The sequence below is a fragment of the Lates calcarifer genome, linkage group LG19, assembly GCF_001640805.2.
Source record: "Lates calcarifer isolate ASB-BC8 linkage group LG19, TLL_Latcal_v3, whole genome shotgun sequence".
Taxonomy (NCBI): Eukaryota; Metazoa; Chordata; class Actinopteri; family Centropomidae; genus Lates; species Lates calcarifer.
This window is the reverse complement of record NC_066851.1, coordinates 7,743,704-7,763,742: the sequence shown is the minus strand read 5'-3', so window position 1 is coordinate 7,763,742 and position 20,039 is coordinate 7,743,704. Positions and strand designations below refer to the sequence as shown.

Here is a 20,039-nt window from a genome sequence, read left to right as displayed (position 1 = left end):
ATACAGACTTCAAACAGGGGGAAACTGCTATTCTGCTTCTGTCCAAAACTAAAAATATAACCCTACTACTAGGGTTAGCCACTTCACCCAGTCAAGAAACCAGAAAATTAACCCATGTAGAACCAAAATGTCTTGTCAAACAAAGCAAAGAGAGCACAGAGCCAGGCTAGCTGTGCTGTGCTAAGCTAAGCTAACTGGCTTAAGCCCTCAGCTATATATTTACTTACAGAAATGGGAGTTGTAACATTTTTTTTTAAATCTAATATGCTATATGTTATTTCATGGCATATTTCATGCAATTTTTCTCCTTTTGTTGTGTCAGTTTTCCATAGAGATTTACAAGAGTCTAAGAAACATATAAAGAACCAGAAACATTTTAGGCTCAACTATATAAGTACATCCTTAACACAAAGAGGAACCTTTTCTTGACCTTTGATTTTGGAATGCAACATTTTCCAAACAAAGAATTCCCAGAATTGGCACACTCTTCATTAGGTGGGATAATTTGCATTCTCTTATAATTTTGCTGCTTCCTTGATTATTAAATGATCACCCTAATTAGGGAGCATAATAGGGTTAATCAGACTCTGCTCATCACACTTATTATTATTCCTGCAAAAAACGAAGGAAAAAGATACAGTACTTGATTAATTATATCAGCCTTTTCATCAGCTGGGCTACCATTCCCCCCTCTGAAATTAATATCATGTTGTAAATGGAAGGAAGGAGCTGGCCGGACACAGACAGATGAAAGATTTCACTCAAATTAATTAAGCACTAATTATGCAGCGGGAGTTGGGAACAGTTTGCATAATGAGCTCTATCAAAAGAGATCAGTCATGGAGAGGGGCTGTAGAGTTTCTATACAGCCTTCAAATGATACATAGACACCACTGCACTGCATGAAGAGGGCTAGCAGAGAAGTGGGAAGAGGGTTAAAGCACTTCGAAGCTTGAGTCGTGAGGTTGAGGAGTGTTTTGTTTGGTTTGTCAACATGCCGTGAACCAGCAGCTTCCTCACTTGGCATGTTTTGTGCCTCAAATGTGGATAATTCCATTCTCACTTAAAGATATTACATCTGTCCTGGGGCTGTGTGTGTGTGTGTGTGTGTGTGTGTCTTTTTCTTTTTTCCCTTCGGCTTAAACATCAGATAATGAATTCCCTGCTCCAGCAAGAGGCAATAAGAACAGAATGTACCTTTAAATTCGAGCTAATCACAAACAACCTGCAGCCACACTCCAGGGAGCTTTAAGACCCTAATCACCTCCCACTCCAATTCTTGTGGTGTTCAGTTATTGTTGATCAGGGAATATACTGTGGCTATCTATTTAGACAATGGGAAAAGGGATTAAACAGACAGAAACTCTCTTCTGTCTTAATCGCCTGTTTAATCACAACCACTGTGTAGTGTATGTAGTTGAGTTACTTGAACTGATTTGTGCCATAGCAGCAGCAATCATGCATAGGCTAATCAGGGTGCACAGCCCGGCACTGCCCTTCAAGGTCTCCGAGTGGAATTACAAAGACTATGATTAGTTAATCAAATGAAGAACCCAATGTCCTTTCTTTATTTGTGTATACACCTTATCTAAATGGAAATTGTATAGCTGAGGCACTTCCAGAAGGACACATCTACATGTGAATGATCCTCCTTGAGCCCTTGGCAGTGAATACAGAATAAGATCTTTCACTCCCAATCATCGTGTTATGGCATTATGGAGACTTTTACATGTCTGAATGATATTTGTTGTCAATGCTCATGTGAATGATGCAATCACTCAGTCTGTTGTGAAGTAAATCAGGAAGCACTAGACAGCAACTCTTGAAATACACACAATGATGTGTGGCAGAATGTCAAGATTGTATTATTTTGAGAGTGGAGAAAAAGAGACAGCCGATAAGCTGTAGAAGTGAGGCAGCTCTCTGATAGCACATAGATTTTAGGTTTTACATCTTTGTACAGATATGGTGCTCCTAATTGGTTGAGTCCAGCATTTTAAAGGGTAGACTAGCTCATTAGGAGTCATTAGGTTGGTTATAATTGCATTATGTGTATGTTTTTAAGCCTCATTTTTGATAACTTTGAGTAAAATAATACATATAACATTAATAAAATGAGGGATAACCCACATAGCATCCAGTTTCATTGGTTTACCAGTATGGCAGATGTTATCTAGAAATCACGTTAGCCAAGTATGAAGAACAATATCTTTTATAAATATGGAGAATCTTATGCTAACGACAGAACCCACCTAGTTTATTTGAATTATGTTAACATTAAAAGGAGCTTTTCCACTGATGGCTTAGCGTGATAAGTCTACTTAATTGTCTAGCTAACAGTTAGCTTGTTAGAAAGACATTTAACAGACTTAACTGACACATTGGAGCATAATTTGATTCATGCATGTATTTTACGTTAAAATGCTTATAGTAATGAGAGAGACAGTTACAGTACAAGAGATGTGTGTTATCAACTTGAGTTAGCTGAAATTGGATTATCACACACTGCTTAGGCACAGCTTTGTAGCTCTAATTTTCAGTAGCCAATTAATATGAAAAGGTTTTACTTTCTGTACAAATCTAATATTAAGCCTTTTTGTGACATGTGTTTTTTGTTTTGTTTTGGGGGAGAGACCTTTGTGAACTTTTAATGAGTGGCATTAACCAACACACTGATATAACTCAAGACCCACCAGTTTAGCCTTGTAAGAATTTTTCTCCACATCTCTTAACAGTGTGCACTGAATTAAATTTGGATAGATTTAGATTTTATTATAAAGCCGTTTTTTTTTTTTAGCATCAAAGCAAACCTTTCTCTACCACACGTCCTTCTGTCAGACATGCTGTTAGACATTGTGGCTGTTGTTCCTAAAGAGAAAAGAATTTCCCTCCATTGCTTTGTGATAACTTCCTACCAGGGGCGGCAGACTTGACCTGCCCACTCCTCCTAGAATCACCTCTATTATCTGTCAGTGACAGCAGCCCTTTGGAGGGTGGGGGCCTAACTGAAAGGTACAGGGTCGTGGATGTCCCAATCCATCTCTGTCTCACAAGCGATTGATTGTGATTTAGTGCGTGGGGCAGGAGATGGTGGGGTTCCATTCTGATGAGTGATAGGTGGGAACCCTTTGACTCCCAGCACATGGCAAGCAGAGGCAGGGCTATGATGAGGGGTCAGAGGCAGCTGGTGGGGGTAACTGACGTGGTTCTGGGTGTTGGATGGAGGCAATGGGGGGCTTTATGGATCACAAGATAGAAGGTGTCAAAGATCCAGGACAAAGCTTCCCAAACCAACCGCCTGAGTCTATCACTTAGCCCATCCATCACCCGTCCAGCTTTGTGGTTAGCATAAAGGTTGCTAGCTAATCGTTTCATCATCAGGGGAATAATGGAGATGACAGTGAATACAGAGTAGCAGTCAGGCCACACCAGGAGTATAAGGCTGTATATGAGCGGAATTTGTTCTAGCTGGATGAAAGAAGTGTTTATTTCCCTTTCTGGACTCCTTTGCATTAAAGTTTTACCTTTATAGGCTGGGTGATGTTCATTTGAGCATTTACACATGAGCATATGATAGAGCTGGCTGACTGCTTAGAAATGATCAATTCTGAAAGATGTTACCATGAATCTAAAGGGATTTTCTTCCTATTGTGCTCTGAGAAACTGAGAGGAAATATCTGCCCTGATTAGGAGACTAAAAGCAAAGATATGCTTGAAATCCTGTCAGATGCTCTAATTTCCCAGTTCTCTTCAAAATTCCACAAGACCCCAGACAGATATGTGTAATACACAATATCTGACTGGAAATCAGAAGGAAATACTTTAAAATAATATAATCTTTAAATCTCAGTACTCAAGAGCAAAGTTCAGAGCGACTATTCTTCCCACTCTTGACTGAGCTTCATCTCCCAATTCAGGTCTGATGTGGGATGCAAGCTGTCCTTGAAAGGAGGTTAAGCTTAGCCTCAGCCTCGCTTCACTGGGCCGTGCTGGCAGCTTAACTCCGTAATCAACCTGAGAGTCCTCATTAGGATAAGATCTTAAAATCAGAAAACAGACATTAGGCAAATATTTTTAGAAATAATGTGTTGTGCAAGATTTTCTGCATAATGAGAGCTTTATCACTTTTTTTATTGTATATTATATTAATCTTAAAGTTCTTTCACACATAATGTAGAGATGGAGTATTCAAGTAATTTCAACTTCAATATTTTGAGAGCAGCAGTGAACAAAAGATGATGTACTTTCAATCACAGGAAGTTGTGTCAGCCAGGTGAATGTGTATCCAGTAACCTGATCTGCTGTTGACAGAGCAGGGACAGGTGCTCCAGCCAAACTAATCCATACATGCACGCTAGACACAGGTCATCCATTAAGGCAGATTGATTCAAAGCTTTAAAAGACTACTCATCAACAATCCCAGGCCCGGGCTTACCTTTTCTGTTGCCATGATACCAAATTGCAGTAATTCAAGATGGCCTGCACTGGAAAGGGAAAGGAATGTTCACTGTTTGCTCAGCTAATGCTGGAAACATTTTGTCACACAAGGGATGAGGGAACATTTCTGGCAATGGTGCCTGAACTTTATGAAAGGAAAATTAAATGGCTGGGTGATTTTTCATTTAAAATACTAGATACACAAAAAGATGCTTGAACTTTATCTAACCAAAATTTCTTAAAGCAAAAAATACTCAGTATATGGGGCTCAGGGAGACTGAGATAGCAGTGGACTGAATGTGGAGGCAGCTTAGTGTCATCTCTTTCATAACCATCTTAATAGTCACATGTAAAAAAAAAAAAAAAAAAAAAAAAAAAAACATATAAACCAGAATTCACTTTGATTCAATGTTATTATCAAAGCCACCTCCATACAACCCCAAATGCCACATAAAGGTTTACAGGCAGAGGCCAGACATCTGCTGCACTCTTATTGGTTGACAAGCCAGCAGCAGTCTCACCTGTTATCCACAGCCCAGTGCATGGTAAACACCCTCAGTCAGACCTGCAGGGAGAAGGAGCCCATCTGGTCAGCAGCATTAACAACCAGCTCTTTAACAATGGCTTCCAGGAAAAGGAGAAGGGCACAACAGGCCATATCAGCCAATAAAAACAGGCTATGCATGACATTTAGCGCCTGATGCGGGGCTTAGCAGTATACAGGTTACCTACTGTCCGCACCAGCCCCTGGCAATAAAACAAAAGGCAATCTCACAGAGCGGGGAGGGATGCTGTGTGTAAAGCCGCCTGTTTCAGTTGTTGATCTCATAATGTGTGTGTAAAGATGAAAACAGAGCGTTAAGTTAAAAACCATGAAGGAAATCATTTTCAGGGTGCTTTCACATAAACATCACATGAGTAGACAGGCAGTGTGAAAAGTGTTGTTGAATCCAAGGAGGAAGGACAATGACAGCTAATTTTCTTTTGTGAAGAATGGCTTGTTTTTTTTAGAGAGATGTAAAAAGTAAAAAATTCAACAGATGACAGGCGAGAGTAATGTTAGAAGATCATCTAGCTGTAAAAGCACAGTCAGTCAAGTGGAGTATGAAGTGGTTACTTGACTAAACAGTGCCATCTGGTGTCCAGTTGTTCAACTTGGAGCGCCTCGTGAGTGCAAATGACAGATGGAAAAACCAATACTGTTGCAATTTACATCAAAATATCAAGTTTCTGTTCTAGTCTCAGGACAGCTGATTACTGTTTCTAAGTATTGTTTATTTATAATTATTTATCTACAATTTATTTACTATTTCCTAGACTTTACACACTGGTCTGGTCTGATGCTGCACAACATTATGCATCTAAAAATGGACCCTCACAGGTCAGAAAACAAGGGTAACGCTGCCTTATTAGACATTTAATGGCCTCTGTTTGTACAACTACCTCCACCCAGCACGCAAAGGCTGAAGACAAAGTCTCTAAATGAGATCTAGAGAATACAAAAGGGATGGGAAGATAGAAAGGTTCGGGGTGGAGTTTGAACAGCAAGCAATGGGTTCTCTACAGCTGCTGGCACTAATGAGGATAATTACCCCAGTAATAACATTAGCCTATCTGAGGGAATGGAGGGGAAGGACAAGTGGTTGTGTTTGTGTGTGTGTGGGTGGGTATGTGAGCGTGTGCGCATCCATGCGGTCACTGTATGTGTGTGTGTGTGTGCACACATGGCGGCGCGTGTGTCTACCCTTCTATCTCACTTGCAGTCTCTCCCTCATTCCCTGAATCTCAATATCTCTTTGTTAGCCCACAATAATTGTATTTGGGCCTCATATCCGCCATATCAGATTCGAGTTTGTACAAGGTAATTAGCAGAGGAAGGGAAGCCTCCACACCAGGAGGACAAATGCCCCCATGACATCATTCTGGCTCCACTCAGGAGGGGAAGCTTTTTTTTTTCCCTCCACTTTCTCCTTCCTCCTCTTCATCTTTCTTGTCATTCAGCTGTCAAAAAGAGCACTGAATAGGGGCAGAAATGTAGTGGCAAGTGAAAGTTGATGACATTGAAAAGGAGGAGAGTTGGGATTAAGAAGATAAAGAAATGAAGAGAAGAAGGAGAGATAAAGGGAGAGAAAGGGTTGGAAAGTGATTTGAGATGAGATGGAGGGCTGTGTTTTCACCGCAGGCCTGTAATCTCCAATCAGCTTTGACTAACAGACAGCGGGGGAAAGTTCCTCCGTGTTAATGCAGCTTGCCATTCAGAAGGAGCCGGTGTATCCAGCTGGGAGTCGGGGGATGAGGGGAGGATTAACTGGCACTCAGGTGGAGAGAGATGAAGAGAATCAGACAGGGACCCTGCGGATGGTCACACCCTCTCTTGCTCCATCCATCACTCTTTCCCCCCCCCCAGTGAGCGAATATACTGTATGCTGTGTTTGCTGGGTGGAGTGGACTTTAGAGGTGACTTTTATCCATTTTTGTAATTATATAAGTAATGTCTCATCAAATTGAATTTTATTAAGACGTATGAACTGTTTCTCTTGTGTTTTGGGGGTTTGGCATCTACAACATCCAAATTTGTGACAGATTTAAATGGGCAGATGAGTATGTCAGTATTAAAGGATTCATTTAATAATGATCATCAAAGTTAAGATATGCTACACAGCAATAACAATATTATTATTACATATTTATTTGTTTGCCATGATACAATTAACATGTAAATATAAGCAGATGTGAGGCTTAATTAGTTATTCATGTTACAACTGAATAGTGAGTGGTGACTGACAGACATCATGCTCCTTAATTTACAAACAGCTGATCCGTTGTGTTAGTCCAAAGACTTCTTTTTTTTTCCTGAGGACTCCTTGCATAGACAGCTCCTATAAACTGATTTAAATTAATGCCAGGTAATCTCCAGATGCCAGCTGTCCATCACCACTGCCTTCCTCCAGATGATCAACATGTTCCTCAGCCTCCTCCGCCTTGCCCTTCATCATCTCCACCACTGGAGAGTAGATAAGAAAATGTTTCAAGTAAGAATAAACAGTGTTTTTTTTTTTTAGAATTCCATTGAGCTGCTTTAGCACAAAGGTCAGATTCACTGTTGGCTACATTTAACGGTGACGCTGAGTGACTCACCTCGTCTCAAGACTGTGAGCTGTGCTGAAGCGGATGTTTCTCCCAAAGCATTGCGGGAGATGCACGAGTAGACGCCGTCATCAGAGATGAGGAGGCTGTGTATCTGCAGCCAGGTAGAGACGGTGTAGCGCTGGGGGCCTCCACGAGCCTGATAGATGATGGGATTTAATTTTGACAGATGATATAAATCAACTCAAATGAAAGAAGTGTGTACCTTAGACTATGATCAGCAGTATGGGTGGTCATATAAATCATAACTCTATCATAATCATTACTGATACTAATTTGGGCCAGAACTGACCCCCTTGCTTCAGCAGCTTTTTTGTTTTTAAGCAGTTGAGCATTTAGCCACGTGTATGACTGTAAAACAAGTGAAGAAAGGCACAAGAGCACATTGCTGTGTGGGTGCTAAAAGGGAAATCTGTTATTGCCACTGTTTCATCTCATTTATGAATACACTTGAAGTAAAGTAGAAGTGCTTTTCTGGGGAAGTGATTAAATATATGATTAATTACTGCTATTTTAACCTATTTTGAAGCTATTTTTATTTATTTATTTATTTTGCAGGAGGTCTCACAAGACAGATTAAAATCAGAATAGAATAGAATAGTCAAGATTAAAATCAGCAGAAGGCAAGGTTTCACAGGCTGTGTACTGCCCCTTGTGATAAATAAACTTAGATATGTGTGCTAAATCAGTGTAATGCCCCATCAATCAAAAACATCTTCATATATCGAGTAAACTGCTTCAAAGGTCCTTTTGAAATACAAATTCAAGACTCAACAGGGCACAGTACAATCAAAGCATACTTGCTTGATGAAAAGTTCAGTAATGCCTAGTAAATAAAGTTATTTTCAAACCTGGACAGAGATGTGAGGATCATCCCCTGGCAAGAAGTTTCCCCTCCCCTTTTTCCTCCAGTTCAAGTTTGGAAGAGGGTAGGCTGAGACCTCGCAGGCAAACACAATGTCATTCCCTGTGTAGTTGGACAGGTTTCTGGGACCTTGAAGGATACGGGGGGCTGCAGCAGAGGGAAAGGAGTACCCCAAGGTTCAAAATTGGGACACTTTAAGTTGTCAATGAAATCTTAAAACTATTCAGTTTTATGGACTGACAACATATGTAAGAAATTAGTTTAGTAACCAGAGTAGCAGGGTCCTCTCCCGGAGAGCTTTAGGGTTGTGTTTTGGCGGGTGGCAGCCTCTCTCATCTGGCAAACATTTGGGTACGTCCACCCATCTGAACCACACACAGATCCCTTATCCTGGCACTCACATGTAGGCTCTGGTTCAGCTCTGTGTTCCCTTTTTGGTATTTTCCTCTGGCAGACCATGCCCTCTCCACACTGACCATAGAACTTCTGGGCTCCATCTGGGTCACACTGCTGCCCCTCCACGTTAGCACACTGCTCACAGCATCCACAGTCATCCAGCACCCTGCCTGCGGGGCAGTCGTCAGGCACCGGAGGGCAGAGGTGCTGGTTACAATCCCCGCAGCCCTCACCTTCTTCCCACAGCCGCAGCCACCCACGATGCTGGGGTGGCAGCCCGAGAGAAGTGTGGAGCCATATACTCACACATATACAGGCACACAAGCAAAGCTGTGACATGCTGCTGACCTGTATCAACACACAAAGTCAGAAACCAATCCTGAAGTAACAACTTGAGGGTACACAGTTGACCCAAAATAAAACTGTAAAAGGGTTACAAACTAAATCAAGTTATAAGAGAGATGGCAGTCCTGGTTTTCTGCTGTTCTCTTGGAAATAGTCACATGTTTTTCCTCCTCTGAGTTTTAAATGTTTCCTTCTGTCCCCTCTCTTCTGTCCTCTTCTGAATGGTTGGATTGTTTTTTGTTATTATTACCATGTACCCCTGCTGAATTATTTTGCCATGTTGTTTTCCTCCTTGAGATTTCTTCATCAGCTCCAAGTCCTTTCTAACAAAGAGGTGGCATTTGCAGTGAATGGAGCAAGCAAATTTAATCTCTCAGGTATCCGACTCGTTTCATCTTTCTTTCCTCCCAATTCTGCTGCCTTTCTTCATGTGCCAGTGTGTGTACCAGTGGGGAGAGCAGGGACTGGCAAACGGACTTCAGAAATGGCACAGGATATAAAAGAATCCCGCTCAATCTGCACTTCATACAAATGTAACAGAAAACAGCAACTGTCTACATGAACACAGTGATCCTAATATACAGTGTATTTAACATGCATTATCAAACAAAAACAAACAAGGATCTGACATTAGTAGAAAATGTAGCTTTATTTCAGAGGCTCTCTATCTAGCAGAGTAGTGTGAAATTCCTTTGGGTTTGGAACATTTTTTGTATGATTTCATAATGATTCTGTTAGTGTTGTGGAGGAGGAGCACAAGTATTTGTTTGTAAATGGAAAATATGGAGTGTGGAAAAGGATGCAAATGATTTTAAATGATGGAAAACATGAAATATATTGAGTTAAGTATGAGGTTATTGTTCCTCAGAATCAGGAATAAAACTAAGCTGAGTGATTGTGGTAGTGTGTGTGTGTGTGTGTGTGTGTGTGTGTGTGTGTGTGTGTGTGTGTGTGTGTGTGTGTGTGTGTGTGTGTGTGTGTGTTTTCCACATAAAGTGACCTCAGCTACTGTATGTTTGCACAGTCTTGAAGTACTCATACATCAGTCATCACTTTGACACCATTTACCCATTATGTAATAATGCTAATAGATTTCATATCAGATCATATTTCCCAGTATGTCTTTCTGGATACTATTCATATGGAGCAGTCTGTTGATAGAACACATGGGGCCAGTCAAGAAACTCTTCAAGCTTAGTCTTGTGAATTAAAATAATGTAATTTGTTTTGTTGTCATTACTTTATCATTGTTTCCTCAGTATACTTTAATTTGAATGTTTTGTATATATGTTGTAATTTTATATGAGTATTATAATTTGTATCTAGCTTTGTGTGTGATTGTGTGTGTATATGTGTGTGTCTGTGAGTCTTGTTTTACCACAGTTCAAAAACTGGGAGCCCACTGTACTTGTGTGGACTATACTTTGTGTGGACCAAAATGCTGAACTCCACAAGTTTAACTGATTGTTTGAGGATTAAGACTTGGTTTTAGGGTTAGGGTCAGATTAGATTTAGGTTAAGGTTAGGGTTAGATATTCTGTGCTGTGAAGGTTAAAATCAGGGTAAGAGGCTAGGGAATGTATCACGTCAGTGACAGGTTGCCACAAAGACAGGTGTGCAACCATAAAGTTCTATATGGCCTCACTGAGTTTGATTGTTGTATCTCTTTGTCAATGAATCATTTGATCAACGTGTGGGTATGTATACATATATCTACCTATATCCTCTGTATATACCTGTAAGGCCAAGTAAGATAACATGTAACTCAGTTAGTGCTGGTTGAATGATCTGCCTTCCGTGTCTCTTTGGAGTAACGTGGCACTTTTCCTTTGCCATCCGGTGTGCAGCAGATTGCTCACAGAGGTGGATGCTGCTCAGGACAATCACCTCCCTGTGTGAATGCTCAAAGGCGTGGCTTTATTAGAGCGCTGCCTGGCGTCATGGCATGTGAGGCGATCACGTAGCGCGGCAGAGACTTTGGAGGACAGTGAAGCTAGCGATTACGCATAGTGTGAGTCCGCTCTATACTTCAAAACAAAAATTGTCCAATGAAATCATGCCGCGATGACCACAAGTTTAACTGCTGTTGTGGATATCCTACGTGGTGTTACGCGACTCATTGATTGTTTAATTCAGGTCGCACTTCAAACTTAATTGACTTCGAGGACGTGTGAGAAAAATGTAGGACCGCTCACTATTATTTTGAAAGAATGCATACAGGAAGTTGTGCGTTAACCACTCTCTTAACTCCGTTCCACGTTTAACAGGAAGTAAAGCGATTTCCAAAGGAGAGAGGAGAAACTTCACTAAATGGACTGACAGATAAGTCATCATTCTGTCTCCACACGCACTGACCCACATTCTCCTGACCAGTTTTGCCAAGAGACTCTACCGGAAACGACGATTTGCACTCTCAGTGGGAACCTCAGTAAGTATTTTAACATTCTCTGTTACACTCTACAATGTAGGGGCATTTTGACAGTTCGTCAAGGAAGTGGTGTAGGTTGTTGGGTTTTTAGTGGACCTGACAAAGATGCAGTGGCTACTGTGTAACAATGAAAACAGTTTATATGTGTCATAATAGGCTGAAGTTACACACAGACCGTTAGTAATAAGTTTTCATTGTATAGTTTATTTTCAAAATCTCAAACACAGCCTCAGTGACATGTATGTACATGTAAGTGAGTGTATAGTATAACAAATTCTGTTACAGCGTCTCGAGATAACTTCTGTTGTGAATTGGCGCTATATAAATAAAATTTGACTTGACTTGACTTGTTCCCATGCAGCATTCAGCAGTGGCCTGTGCTGTACTCATGGTGATAGTTCGAATGGCACTAAATTCTAAACTTTTCATGACGCAGTCTGGAAAGACCTCGGTGACAATAAGTGAGCTCTCAAAAGATAAGAATAGCTTAGAACAATGAAAAGTAGTTGTAACTGACAGGCACTGTAATTGTTTTATGTGGTTAGACGGGTTAAGGGTTGAACCTGCTGACGTGTGACAGTATGGGTGGGTCAAATATCTGTCTTGTGGGCCTAACAAACCATTCAGGTGTGTTCAAAGGGGCTCAGACAAAAGGATATCCTGTTTTTCCAGAGCAGGTATGTGTGTGGCCTCAAGTCATTCTGCTTTCTGCTCAAATCAGGACTCACAGCATGCTAAGTGGGATAGAGTAACCACAGAGGGTTGATTTTATGTATTGTTATGTTATATGTGGCAGATTCAGAGAATGGCAGAGAAGGTGCTGGTTACAGGTGGAGCGGGCTACATCGGGAGTCACTGTGTGGTGGAGCTTATTGAAGCAGGCTTCCAGCCAGTCGTAGTAGATAACTTCAGTAACGCTGTCAGAGGTAAACTCCCTTACTAGACCACTGAATCACTTCTTTCATCATCATAAATTTGGCAGTTCTAAGTGTGTTTGTTTAGTAAGGCGATATTCATATCTGATATTACTGTGTGTGTGTGTGTGTGTGTGTGTGTGTGTGTGTGTGTGTGTGTGTGTGTTCTACATCCTGTTGTGAATGGAGGAGAAGGGGATGTGCCAGAGAGCATACGAAGGATAGAGAAGTTTCTGGGCACCAGCATTGAGTTTCATGAACTGGACCTTCTGGACAGACCTGGTTTGGAAAAACTCTTCAAAAAGGTCAGTAGCTGATTTATTTACCTGACTAATGCTGAAACAGATACTCTCTTAATTGATTGACAGAAAATTCACCTGCAACTATTTGGCAATCAGTTAACTTTTTTAATTGTTTTTCAAGCAAAAATGCCAGTTTGGTGTTATCAGATGTCAGGATTTGATGCTTTTCTTAGACATGTATGATTGTAAATGGAATATATTTGGGGTCAAATAAAGCTGATTTAAATATGTCAACTTGGCCTCTGGGAAAGGAGCATCTTCACTATTTTCTGACAATTTTTAGACAAGCCAATTAAGTAGTTTATCAAGAAAATATGTGGTCAGTGAAAACAATTGTTAGTTGCAGCCTAAACTCTGATTTTTTTAATGTGTAAAAAAATTAAGTGTGCATCAGAATAATATTTTTTTCTTATAAATCAGCTCTGAAATTAATGTTATTGAATAAATGCTGGTCTTTGGTGACTGAAACAATCACTGCATTAAGTAATGATGGAACAATATCATAATTCTACACTTATTTATACACTGTGGTTTCCAGAGAATGCCCCTGATGGCCACCGTACATTCTCAAATAGCTTTTAAAACATGTTTTCATAGTCATGGAAAGTTCTTCCTCACTGCCCACATCCACTACACTTACCTTCTCTATATGTCCGTGTTTCAGCATGCTTTCAGTGCTGTGATGCACTTTGCTGGTCTGAAGGCCGTCGGCGAGTCAGTGGAGCAGCCGCTACGCTACTACAGAGTCAACCTCACCGCCTCCATGAATCTGCTTGAGGTCAGTCCCAACTTGCATTTTCGTCATCTGATCTGTCACTATCTATCTCCATGAAATCTCAACTTGAGTCTTCACTCTGAGCTGATCATTATTTGCACTAATTGTCATCTTTGTATGCTGAGTGCATGACAGTGTGTGTTGTTTTGTTGATGTTGAATTGGCTAATTCTAACACTGCACCCTTCATTGATTTCAGTGTGTGGAGCTCACTGCTTCCGCCAACCCTAGTGTTTATGCTTACTCCTACGTCATACATGCGTGTGTTGTAGTCTGCTGTACTCCCGGGCCGCTGACTGTACGTGTGTGCCGTGTTTGTGTGCATCTGCATGTATACCCAGGTGATGCAGGCTCACAAGGGTGCACAATCTGGTCTTCAGCAGCTCAGCCACGGTGTACGGAGACCCCCAGCACCTGCCCATCGACGAGGAGCACCCGGTGGGTGGCTGCACCAACCCTTACGGCAAGACCAAATACTTCATCGAAGAGATGATCAAGGACCACTGTAAAGCAGAGAAGGTATGGATAAGGAAGTAGAAAGGTGTTCACAGATACACACACACACACACACAGACACACACACACACACACACATAGAGGGTGTCTCATTGATTGTGTGTGCCCAGGACTGGAATGCAGTGCTGCTGCGTTATTTCAACCCAATTGGAGCTCATTCCTCAGGCCTGATAGGAGAAGACCCTCAGGGTATCCCCAACAACCTGCTGCCATATGTTGCCCAGGTAGGTGAACTCTTTGCCAAATACACAGTTACATCAGAGGGACTCTGGGGATGCATATATTATTATGTGTTGTACTTGGATCTATGGGGTGGTCTGACATTTGTCTTATTTTATCTCCTCATAGGTCGCAATTGGGAGAAGAAAGTGCCTCAGTGTATTTGGGAATGACTATGACACACTCGATGGGACAGGTAATGACAACAATTTTATTATGATATTATGTTGGGCAGAGGGCTCCTCTTGATAACAAGTAAACTGCCATAGTAGTTGTGTATTAATGTTCAGAATCATGTTAACAGTGTTTCCTCTCTCTGGCTATAGGTGTGAGAGATTATATTCACGTTGTAGATCTGGCAAAGGGACACATAGCAGCTCTGAAGAAGCTGAAGGACAACTGCGGGTGCAAGGTACATTTAAAAAAAAAAAAAGCATTTTAAAGCACATTGTCTGCCCATGTCTACATACTTGAGGTATTTATTGGTGCTGTGGCATGTGCGCATCATTGTGTATGTGTCTGTAGGTTTACAACCTTGGAACAGGGAGGGGCTACTCTGTGCTCCAGATGGTAAAAGCCATGGAGAAGGCATCAGGGAGAGAGGTGAGTGGTTTCTCTACCAAGTCAATTTCAGGATGAGGGTTGTGTATTGTATTTTCTGAGAGCAATTGAAGTGACTTGATGTCGTCAACACACTACAGTATGTTATCCTTCGGGTTCAGTTTTTGTTAATGTAAACCATAACAATAATACGTCCTCTCTATAGATTGCATACAAGATCGCCCCTCGTAGGGGAGGAGACATTGCCTCCTGCTACGCTGATCCTCGTCTGGCTGAGAAGGAGCTGGGCTGGAAGGCTGAATTCGACCTGGAAAGAATGTGTAAATATACTGTTTCATTTCATCTGATCCTCCTCCAAAAAATACACATAAATTATAGCTTTTTCTTGTTGAAATATTCCCCTATAACAGCTTTTTTGTTATCATTATTATTATTATTTATTTTGAGTTTTTTTTGTACCTGTTTCCATGTAGGTGAGGATCTGTGGCGCTGGCAGTCCTTGAACCCCACAGGATTTTCAAATGGCACAGCTTCTTGATACAACTCCAGCCTGTCATTAAATGTTTTTTCCTTTTCTAAATCACCGGGCCAAAGCGAACCGTCAACTTCCTCATTTTTGCATATTGCATAAACACATGATGAGACCTCAGGAGGAGCTGAATGCTTTACGTTCTGTCATGTTTCATTTCTTATTAGCTCTACATTAATGGTTGTCTTATTTCCAAATGATCGTGTACAAATGTCTCTCTGTTTTCTCTGTGTTGTTATGTCAGATTTAACAGTGCATATTTTCTCTATCAATGTACTGATCTGTGAGCCATAACAATGAAAGAATAAATTAATTTTCTTACTAAAGAAACAGAAGCCTGCAATTCCACTCCATTATGAAACCAGGCTGTTGCAAATGATTGTAAATGATTTGTAATTGGTGCAGTGTGGAAAACATCATGAGTTTAACTCACAATACTTTACTGAGACCCTATAACAAAACCACAAGAGTATTATGGTTTCAGATGCTTTCATCTTTAAATATGATGAGTCAGCTGTAAAGTCACCATTGAGCAACACAGGGACATAACAGATTCTTTAGTAATTTCATAGTGATGCAGTGTTATATTAAAGAAATCTACCAGTTTGACAAGGTGAGTATAACTGGAGTGCCCCAGTCTATCAGTCCCTGTAGATATGTATATATAAGGCTGGGGTATTCAGTGTTAAATAATATTCTCTTCATACAGTGCATTTAAACGTTGCACTGGGGCTTTAAATGGCTCCTTGAACCCTCGGGCACCCAGTTAATAAACACCCACGTCAGCACAGTGCTCCAGTCGCTCTAACCGGGTTTCGGTCTTTAGGGCTGAGCAGGAAGTGCCTGACTGTGGACCCTGGACGAGAAAAAAAGAGCACAGTGGGGGGAAAAAGGCAAAAGACATTCAAAAAATGGATATGGTGGCAGACTTGGGGGCGAGTAGACTCTATCGGGCGCCGGGTGAATCAAGTCATCAGTGAGTATCGATGGATTTTTGTCAGGGGGGTATCACGGCGTGGGGCGTAAGCGGGTCCTACCGACACCTCACGCCTGGGAAAGAGTCGCTGGGTTTGGGCAGCAGGCAAATCCTCCCCGCTGCTCGCCGCGCTCCGGACCTCCGGCGAGAAGCGGGGGTGGTCTTTTGAGGATGAAAACGGGCGTATTAGCACGTCTTATCCCCTCCCGTGTGACACACTATCTGAATATATTTATTTATCAGCTCGCGGCATGCTCAGTTGCTGGAGGTTTGTGTCTATTTTTCTATTGTGTGCTGGCTGGAGCCTGAAGTGGGCGTCGCTCCAGGACAGACTGGGCTGCTCTGGTGCGCCGCTACCCGCTTTTCTCTCGCAGGACTGCAGCACTCTCGTGTCGTTTTGTAGGTCGACTGATGTCTGAATTAACGGGGAATTGCTCAGTGAAGATATTAGACTTGGTTTCGTTTGACATGAGGAGCACTACAGAGTCTCGCGGCCGGGCGTTGCACCGTGGGTTATCGGGCGCTGCGGAGCCTGTTAGCAAAAATCGCATAATTAAAAATGAATGCGTGTAATTCAGAGTCTACATGAGGATGGATAAATAGGTTACTATAGAGGAAGAACTATTCTGCAAATGAGGTTGCGGCAGATTTTTTTTCTTTCTTTGGATGTAACGTCTACAGTGTTTTATCTTCTCTTCCCACTTGTCTGATGTGTTTGTAACATTAGTTATTTCACTCGCGCTTTAACCTTCCGCAGGTATGATTACTGGGTTTTGTCACCCGATGCTCTCTGACTGGAGTCGGGTGTAGCCCATTAGAAGAGGATTTTTGATTGAAGGCTCACTCAGCCAATCACAGGGCAGAAAGTCCTGCGGGGTGGGCCATCTGCGGAGCTGGTGCTGGTCCAGTGCAGGGACAAAGACAGCGGATAATTGATGGCTAAATCAATGGGTTGTTACTGCTGTGTTTTTAATGGGACCTGCAGTTTATTTTATTAATTTTTTGGTCTGTAGCATAATCATTTACCAAGGTAAACTAACAGTCATGAGGTCAGATGTCCCATGGAACATACTCCAGGAGCCAGTGTTTCCCTTATTAGTATGTTTAATGCATGTTATACATTATGCGTGCATATGGGCTCATACATTTAGATCCATGATGGAAGTGTCTCATTTTCAGTAGTGAGTGTCCACAAGGTGTACAAGGCCTCTAGGATATTTTATTTTCTTGCAGAACAACTCAGTCTATGCTGCATACAGAGCCAGTGAGAGTGCTGTCATGTTGTCTCCTGCAGGCAGCCTCAGAGGTGGTTCAACACCGCTGACATCACAGTGGCTCACCAAAGCAACCTGCTGAAGCAGCTCAACCAGCAGCGCCGCCAGGAGCTGTTTTGTGACTGCAGTGTGCTGGTGGAGGGCCAGCTCTTCAGGGCCCACCGCAACGTCCTGTTCGCCAGCAGCGGCTACTTCCGCATGCTGCTGTCCCAGGGGCCCGACGGGCTGTCCGACTCCGTCAACGCCACCTTTGATGTCTTCAGCCCCGAGACCTTCACCGTCATCCTGGATTTCATCTATTCAGGCCAGCTGGACCTCTCCAGCCACAATGTGATTGAGGTGATGTCTGCAGCCAGCTACTTGCAGATGAACAATGTCATCAGCTACTGCAAGAACTTCATCAAATCCTCCTTGGACATCAGTGTGAAAGATGAAGATAGTGACCGCTGCCTCAGCTTGTCTGAGACCTGCAGCTTCGCCAGTGGAGTGGGAGAAGAGGCCACGGAGCAGCAGCAGCAAGGCCCGTGCTCCGTCAGTCCGCCACCTGCACTCTGGACCAGGGACAACTCCAGATCCCAATCTAGCTTTATGGGGAAGGACCCAGACCAGGAAGCTTCAGCCTCAGCCATGAAGACTGACCCAAGCAGCCCTGCTAATGAGCTCAGTGCAGAGGCAGAGGACCTGCAGGACCCTCAGGACCCTCTGTACACCTTGCCCGGATCAGAGCGTCGGCGAGGTAAAGGAGGAACCAAGAGGAAAGCGCCCAACAGCACCCGCTCCAACCAGCATGAAGACTTGGACATTCAGGAGGCGAGGACACAAAAGGCTGAGAAGGCAGAGGAGCTGTACGCAACCCTACCACCGATTGTTGGTGTTATTGGGCACTTTAATAAAGGTGAGTTGCACATTAGGTGGTAAAATAGAGAATCAATAGTTCTTTTGCCTTTAGAGAACTGAGAAAAAGGAATAACATACTTCATCACAAGCAGAGTGGCCTGAGTGTAACTCCCAAAAGAAGCCAGTTCTATAGAAAGTGCTGTCTGGGGAATAAACAAAAAAACAAAATGTGTGAGCGGTTTCTCTTCCTCTTTGCAGACTCCAACCCCATTATGCGCTTCAAATGCCCTTTTTGTACCCACACGGTGAAGAGGAAGGCAGACCTGAAGCGTCACTTGCGCTGTCACACTGGTGAGAGGCCGTACCCCTGTCAGGCCTGCAATAAACGCTTTACTCGCCTGGAGCACCTACGCAGCCATTTTGAGACGGTTGGTACAACAACAACCAGGAGGTGTTATCTAAAATGATGCCAAGTTCTTTTAGCACACCCATATGCTCACAGCTGCAGGAACACAAGTAGGACTAAACATCTTCGTATTAATATTTAATGCATTTTCGTCTGATCTTCCACTTTTCACTTCTTTGCAGATCCATCAAGCCAGGAAGCTGGTGTGCAGGAAGTGTAAGTGTCAGGTGACAGAGGAGACAGGGCACGTGGTGTGTGAGGGCACGCGACGCTACCGCATGTGTACTGCTTGCATCCAGGAAGTGGGCTGCGACAACATCCCCATGGACAGTCTGGAGGGGGCCAATGAGGAGCCAGCCCTGTTGCTGGGTGTGGACGGGGAGGAGGAGGGGGACACCAAAAGAAGCTGGATGGTAACCGACGACGATGACCTGGCCGAAGACTCGGGGGCCGACCTCATCATCCAACAAGTGGACGACAGTGACGAGGAGCTGCAGTGAATTGGGACCAAAGTGCGTGAGAGTGTGTGTGTGTGTGTGTGTGTGCAGAGGCATGTACGAATGTGTGTGTAAAATCCATGCAAGAGAATTTATGCATAAAATAAGTTAACTGTTAATGTAAATACACACATTTATGCTGTATTAGTTGTTTATTAGTTAAATGCAACTGGTTAATCTTTACTTTCAATGAGATTGTTGACCTTTGTGATGAAATGGAATGCTTTTTGTTAAACTTCATAAAGATATGCAGTATCCAAAGCATGCATGTTCAGTATTTCCTTTACTTCAATTATAGTTATATGGTAACTCTTTCGAAGATATGTTTTTTTTTCATATGCATGGAAGAACACTTTTGTACTTTCTGGGACTCTGCTTTGATAAAAGCTGATGTTAAAGTAAAACAAAGTGACAAGGACAGAATGACGACTCTGCTATTTCCCTACTACCTGCAGGGAAAGTCGAAAAGCAGACTTTTCTTTTTTCAATGTGTCACGGTTGCAGTGCTTTTTCTGATTATATTTGATTATGATATGCACTAAGATATAAAGCCAATTATAATTTATTTGTTTGTTTGTTTTTTAACTTTTTGACACATTAAAGATATTTTTATACA

The 20,039-nt window shown here is 42.3% G+C and overlaps 3 protein-coding genes across 3 annotated transcripts; 2 read left to right on the top strand and 1 right to left on the bottom strand.

The window, feature by feature from the left end:
* Positions 1–7,506: 7,506 nt before the first annotated feature.
* Positions 7,507–10,742, bottom strand: LOC108897974 (kazal-type serine protease inhibitor domain-containing protein 1). The gene is made up of 2 exons (XM_051078030.1): positions 8,719–10,742; positions 7,507–8,596 (listed from the first exon to the last, which is right to left on the bottom strand). The coding sequence occupies exons 1-2, from the start codon at positions 9,182–9,184 to the stop codon at positions 8,430–8,432; spliced, it is 633 nt and encodes a 210-aa protein (XP_050933987.1). The 5' UTR covers positions 9,185–10,742; the 3' UTR covers positions 7,507–8,429.
* Positions 10,743–11,457: 715 nt separating this feature from the next.
* gale (UDP-galactose-4-epimerase) lies at positions 11,458–15,611 on the top strand. The gene is given in 12 exon segments (XM_018697793.2): positions 11,458–11,620; positions 12,410–12,544; positions 12,722–12,837; positions 13,499–13,612; positions 13,950–13,964; positions 13,966–14,127; positions 14,235–14,348; positions 14,473–14,539; positions 14,670–14,755; positions 14,869–14,946; positions 15,110–15,224; positions 15,378–15,611. Coding segments are annotated over 11 exon segments (1,053 nt in total). The 5' UTR covers positions 11,458–11,620; positions 12,410–12,423; the 3' UTR covers positions 15,443–15,611.
* Positions 15,612–16,182: 571 nt separating this feature from the next.
* Positions 16,183–20,039, top strand: zbtb8a (zinc finger and BTB domain containing 8A). The gene is made up of 4 exons (XM_018697759.2): positions 16,183–16,409; positions 17,704–18,578; positions 18,779–18,948; positions 19,109–20,039. The coding sequence occupies exons 1-4, from the start codon at positions 16,345–16,347 to the stop codon at positions 19,424–19,426; spliced, it is 1,428 nt and encodes a 475-aa protein (XP_018553275.1). The 5' UTR covers positions 16,183–16,344; the 3' UTR covers positions 19,427–20,039.

Bases quoted from the DNA above. Each gene is read 5' to 3' on its own strand.
- LOC108897974 (XM_051078030.1), bottom strand. From the start codon at position 9,184: ATGTCACAGCTTTGCTTGTGTGCCTGTATATGTGTGAGTATATGGCTC. The intron at 8,597-8,718 runs GTTACTAAACTA...CCTCTGCTGCAG, and splicing joins GAGAGGACCCTGCTACTCTG to CCCCCCGTATCCTTCAAGGT.
- zbtb8a (XM_018697759.2), top strand. From the start codon at position 16,345: ATGGATATGGTGGCAGACTTGGGGGCGAGTAGACTCTATCGGGCGCCG. The intron at 16,410-17,703 runs GTGAGTATCGAT...TGTCTCCTGCAG, and splicing joins CCGGGTGAATCAAGTCATCA to GCAGCCTCAGAGGTGGTTCA. The intron at 18,579-18,778 runs GTGAGTTGCACA...TCCTCTTTGCAG, and splicing joins TATTGGGCACTTTAATAAAG to ACTCCAACCCCATTATGCGC.